This window comes from Xenopus tropicalis, chromosome 4, assembly GCF_000004195.4.
Source record: "Xenopus tropicalis strain Nigerian chromosome 4, UCB_Xtro_10.0, whole genome shotgun sequence".
Lineage (NCBI taxonomy): Eukaryota > Metazoa > Chordata > Amphibia > Anura > Pipidae > Xenopus > Xenopus tropicalis.
The window spans coordinates 94051235-94057308 of record NC_030680.2 but is presented as its reverse complement, the minus strand read 5'-3'; the positions used below and the strand labels follow the sequence as shown (position 1 = coordinate 94057308).

The window sequence follows — 6074 nt, the reverse complement described above, 5'->3', positions numbered from 1 at the left end:
AAAACGAAATATATATATTTATATTATATATATATATTATATATATATATATATACAAAGGATGGCACACCGCTACACCGCTTACACTATATATATATATATATATATATATATATATATATATATATATATATATATATATATATATATATATATATATATATATATGGTTTAGCTTGTTGTTTAAAATGATTTACCAATGACTTTCCTGGTTAGCATTTTACTAATTTATTACTTTAATAATTCGTTATTTTGTAGGCAAATGAAGCCACCTTATTGTCCTGGCCGACATATTTAAAGTGAAAATGAAACAAGAATTTTGTTCCATAGATTCTAGCTAAGAAATACTCTTTACTAGGAACAAAACTGTATGCCTTTGCACAGCGCTAATTTATTGGCTATCAGTTATCAGAGAGAATTTGCCAGTGTTTAGAGAGAGTTTATTAGGCAAAGCAATCAATCACCATTTCCAGATTCCAGGCAGCAGAAAAGTGGACAGTAATTGAAAGCTAAATATCAATTTTAGAAGAATTGCTTGCAATCTGATTGTAACAAATCAAACGCAGCTTAACGTTACCGTTGAATACAAATATAGCTAAAAATTTAACTGATGTTTTCTTCTCTCCCAAGAAAACACATAAGTAGACAATTTTAAAATTCACAAATATTTATTTAAAATTTTTCACCAAATGGTGCACAATTGCTTGTTTTCACATACACCATTGAATTATTCACACATCCATTTCATGAGATATAAACACAAAACAATGCACAGCTGGCAGATGTGGTTAAGAGGTCACTATGCTCTTTACCCTCCGAAATACACTATTTATATACATAATTACATATACACAAAACACACGTAGAAAAAAGGGTAGAAGAGGCATTTGTTATAAGATGGGACATATTAAAGCCCCATTTGGGTAAGAGGATTATTAATATTTTTAAGACCTCTTGTGACAAAAACAACAAACTTGATGTTATGTTAAAGTGTTCTAATCCTGAGATTTTGGTAGCAGTGCTTAACATAGAAACATAGAAATCGTTTCAATAAGAGCTGAACAACACACTAGTGAGGAGATAAAGTAAGAAAACCGATAAGACTGCGCTGTGCAATTGTCTCTTTATAAAAGGCTTCAGGCAAACGCGTAAATTCGCCTGTGGGATTTGCAGAAAACTCTGATCCCATTGCAAATATGAATGGTGCTGAAATAGTTAAACGCTTTGGCAATTCGGTAATGCATCAGGTAAGGGTGGCGTCAACATTACAAATTTACACTTCATAAATAGATAAATTTCTTTTGATTGGGGTAGCAGGATGCAGGTCAAAAGTTCTATAAAAAAACAATGATTCCTACCTTAAATACACAGGTTGAGACATATGATTTTTTTGTTTTGTTTTAAAAGTGACAGCTGCTAAGATTTGTGATTTTACTGGAAAAGTTCTGTCCAGATGGTAAGAGGTTTTCGTGGGACAAGTTTAAATGGTTCTGCATTGGGGCCAGCGATGGGCTTAACATGGCAATGACCGGCGGCTGATTCCCGGGCTGGACTGTGTATGGGGAGGTAGGGCTCGGGGTGGATCCGGATCCCCCAATGATATTGTCTATGGAAAAGGAAGGTCTGCTTTGGCCATCGGGTTTTAAAGTCTGCAGGATGGGTAAAGTGGGACTAAGCTGAGAGTAGAAGGATTTCCTAGTGAGTTCATTGCCCAGGAAAGGGGACAAAGTGGGGCTGGAGAAGACCGAGGCTGGCGGGGGGAGAGGGCAGTGGGTGGGCTGGAAGGAGAAGGTGGCACCCGTGTGGTGGTGCTGGTGGTAGTTCTGCAGCTGCAGCCCATAGTTATAGCCATAAGGTCCATATCCAAAGGCGGCTGGCATGAAGCTACTTGGGTCCCTCAGGATCTCGTTACTTTGCTGCCTTTTGAACCTCTTTCTCCTTCGCAGGAAGCTGCCATTATCAAACATGTCTGCGGACTCCGGGTCCAGAGTCCAGTAGTTTCCCTTGCCGGGGTTGCCGGGCTCCCGGGGGATCTTCACGAAGCAGTCATTGAGCGAGAGATTGTGGCGGATGGAGTTCTGCCAGGCGGGGAACTTCTCCCGGTAGTAGGGGAAGCGGTTGCTGATGAACTCGCAGATCTCGCTGAGGGTCAGTCTCTTCTTGGGGCTCTGCAGGATGGCCATGGTGATCAGCGCGATGTACGAGTAGGGGGGCTTCACCAGGGCGTTCTTGGGGGGCTTCTCTGCTCTCTGGTTTGACTCCGATCCAGATGACAGGTCTGGGGAAGCAGGGTCTCCCCTGTGAGTTCTGGGTCCGTTGTCATCGGAGTCATTGTCCGAGTGGTAGTCAGAGTACTTGCCATCCTTGGCACCCATGTCCCCGACCACATCGATGTCGGTGTCTTCCGAGAGTAGCGAGTTATCAGACATCTCTGTACCCAAAGTCATTGTAATAAGGGCAGGAAGTTCGCGGCTACTCCCAATCCAAACTCCAGGACCCCCCTAGTGGAACAAGGCTGAATGGGCTGCAGGCTTCCCAAGTGCAAAGCAATAGTAGGGAATGCGTCTTGGCTTCTCGGAGAGAGCACCATTGATCACTATTCATCCCCAAGGCACCTCATCCCTGCTTGTGTTGCACCCCCCTTTCAGCAGATCCCCCACTTGGTAACAGAACTCGCCGACACAAGAGCCAAGACCACTGCGATTCTACTGCCCTTCCCTCAGCTCCCGTCCCATTTATATTGCCCGCCCTGTCACGTGACTCTGTCGTCAGCGCCCTCATCCCTCCATCAGGGCGAACAGTTTATCAGCCTGATAGATAGAGTCCGCATTCTCTTTCAGGGATTCTCGTCGAAACAGGTGGGGAGTTGTTGGAAAAATATTATCTGATCAATATGAACCCTGTTTAATACTTGGGTCATTGGTGTTTGGATTTGCTTTCCCCCTCAGTACCCCTCTCCTCTGGTTACTAGTGGGCTAAACTGCTGTTTGTAACAATAACTAGTACTTACTTCCAGTACTTACTTCCATATCCTTCTGTGCAACTAGTAATCCCTCAGTCTGCCAGGCTGGGACTCTTAGTACTACTATACTATACTACTGCACAATACCCAGCACTCAACAGAATACATATTATATTATTATATTGGCTGTATTGTATCCTGGAAAGGTTTTTATAGAGAAAAGAAACTCAATTGTGAAAAGGATGAAATCCTGAGACACTTATCTAGCGATCCTTAGATATAAATGCTTTTCCAGGCAGATCCAATCAGCGAAAGAATATTAATATCAGTATAATAATGATTTTACCTATCCTTAGAGAATTGATCCCTATTAATCTGGAACCCTGGGGCAGCACCGTTGCAAGTGTTTCTAAGTACCATGCATGTTTGAGGTGGCTTGGGGGGCAAAGACATCAGCTAATTCACGGTTTGTGAGAAACTCATGGAGAAAATATACAAAATACGCTGATTCCTAATCTAGGCTGATATTTTATTCCATATTTAATTTTTAGTTCAAATTCAATACAATCCAAAACAATGAAAATTGCCTTTGTAGGTATGAGTATATAAGGACAGAACCCAACAAGCCCAGACACTCCCACACAAGCCTATACAGAAGGAATATGGTGACAGGGAGAACTAGGTGCTCAGTTTTCGCCAACTCGCCTGTTAGAAAAGTTTGATCCTTACAGCACCTAGAGGTGCTAAATACCAGCACTTTAATGGATACCAGCGCTTCTGTATAGACCAGGCCATCATTCTACAGTCACACATCTGGAACCAGAACATTTTCAGCTTGCCCAGAAAGAGATGCCATTTAGGGTAAGCAAGAAGAAGCAAGCATACTGACTGTAAGATTACTCCGTCTGACATTACATGGGAGGTTGGTTTAGTCCTTATTATATTAATGTTTCTGTAAGGATAATAATAAATTATCAACAGTAGCCATTAGATAATTAAATAAAAAAAATAAGCTTTTTACTCCTTTATTTAATTACATTTATTCCCATTAAGCAAAACACTACAGTAACTTGCTCAGTCAGTACATACTTCATATCATAACTACCTATAACATTTATAGCTAACACCTACATTCCTTGTTAGTGAAAAACACTACTTTTGTTAGTTCATTCAGATGATGTTCTAGAACTAGACTGTTTTTCTGTGAAGAACAAGGTGCAGAGATAGAGAGATTTTGTTGTGTGACACAGGGAACAGAGCCATATAGTGTGTATGTGACACCAGATTTAGAGCCAGAGAGAATGTGTAACAGTGAGAGAGTCTCTGTGTGACACAAGATACAAAGTCATAGACAGAGTCCCTATGGCATAGGATACAAAGCCATACAGTGTGTATGTACAGTATGTGTATGACACAGAGCCAGAAAGTGTTTGCCAATCACATAGTACAGAGCCAGATACAGTGTCTGTGTGACACAAGGTATAGAGCTAGAGAAAGGGTCTGAGATATTAATAGAGCTAGACAGGTCCAGAATGAGCTTCAAAATAGGCCCTGGCATTTCAGTTATACAGAGGCCTAAACACAGGCCCAACAAATAGTGACAGTCTGTGGTATCTTATAGCAGGTTCTGTGGCATTTGCCTGTGTGACACATGATTTAGAGCTAGAGACAGTGTGTGACACTGGGTATAGATGTAGAGATAGTGACTGTGTGACACTGAGTATAGACCTGGAGAGTGTCTGTGATAGGGTATAGAGCTAGGGAGAGTGTCAGTCTGTGTGACAGACGGTATAGAGCTAGAGAGAGAGTGACACAGGGCATAGCACTAGAGAGATTGTTTAACGCAGGATATACAGCTAGAGAGAGTGGGGGGTCATTAATTAACACTGGGCAAATTTGCCCTTGGCCAGTAACCTATGGCAATCAAATTGTTGTTTTCATTGTTCTACCTGCAGCTGGCTAAAAAAGGCAATAACTGACTGGTTGCTATGGGTTACTGCCCAAAGGCAAATTTGGTCAGTGTTGAGAAATGAGCCTCAGTGACTTTGTGAGACATGGTATACAGCTAGAGACAGTGAATGTATTACACAGGTAAAGGGCTATAGAGAGTGTATGACACAGGGTACAGATCATACACTGAATTATAGAACGTTTGATTCATGGGAAAATATACCTGTGATACATGCAATAAGGGTGAAGGTACACTGAGCTACTAGTAGTAGCTACTTCTTAACGGCTACTAAACTCCTGAAAACACCCTCCAATAGACAATAATGAGAATTGCCTCTCTAAAACACAGGTAGAAACAATTATCAGTAAATGATCAGCATTGTCTATATTAGTAGCCACAGCAAGTAGCTGCTACTAGTAGCTCTGTGTGTCTTCGCCCTAAAGCTAGAGTGACTGCATGACACAGGGTATAAAGCGTGAGACAGTGTCCTTTTGACAAAGGGTATAGAGGTAGAGATTGTGTATGAGACACAGGATGCAAACTCATATAATATATTTTACAGAGGTTATAAATCCAGATATTGTGAGACACAAGGTATATGGGCAGATTGTTTTAGACAAAAGGTATAGAGCCAGATTGTGTGAAACAATATAGTACCAGATAGTGTGACACGCAGGTTTTAGAGCTAGATGGTGTAGGGCACAGGGTATAGAGCCAAATAATGTGGAACACGGGATATAGGAGTCAGATAGTGTAATACACTGGGTGTAGAGCCAGATAGTGTGATACACAGGGTATAGAGCCAAATAATGTGGAACTCGGGATATTGGAGTCAGATAGTGTAATACACTGGGTGTAGAGCCAGATAGTGAGACACAGGTTATTGAGGCAGACTGTGTGACACTTGACATAGTGGCAGGGTATAGAGGCAGATAGTGTGAGACAGGAGGTATAGAGCCTAGAGCCAGATAGTGTGTGACTGTCGCATACTATAGAGAAAACCATTGTGAGTCATACAAATAAAATACATTGTGTGTTTCTGCATGGCTGTGCGTCTGGGTGTTTGTTGCACAAGTGTGTGCAGCAGGGCTAAGCAGCGTAGGTGTGACACCAGCCAGAGGAACTCGTAAATTCTGGGAGCTTTGTTCCTTTGTCATTTGA

At 41.6% G+C, this 6074-nt stretch overlaps 1 protein-coding gene across 1 annotated transcript; it reads right to left on the bottom strand.

Annotated features, from left to right (window-relative positions):
* Window positions 1-646: 646 nt before the first annotated feature.
* Window positions 647-2721, bottom strand: foxd2 (forkhead box D2). The gene has a single exon (XM_002931412.5). It carries the CDS (start codon window positions 2445-2447, stop codon window positions 1401-1403), a length of 1047 nt encoding a protein of 348 aa, XP_002931458.1. The 5' UTR covers window positions 2448-2721; the 3' UTR covers window positions 647-1400.
* Window positions 2722-6074: the final 3353 nt, after the last annotated feature.

Excerpts from the sequence above, each read along its gene's own strand:
- foxd2 (XM_002931412.5), bottom strand. The coding sequence starts at position 2,447 with ATGACTTTGGGTACAGAGATGTCTGATAACTCGCTACTCTCGGAAGAC.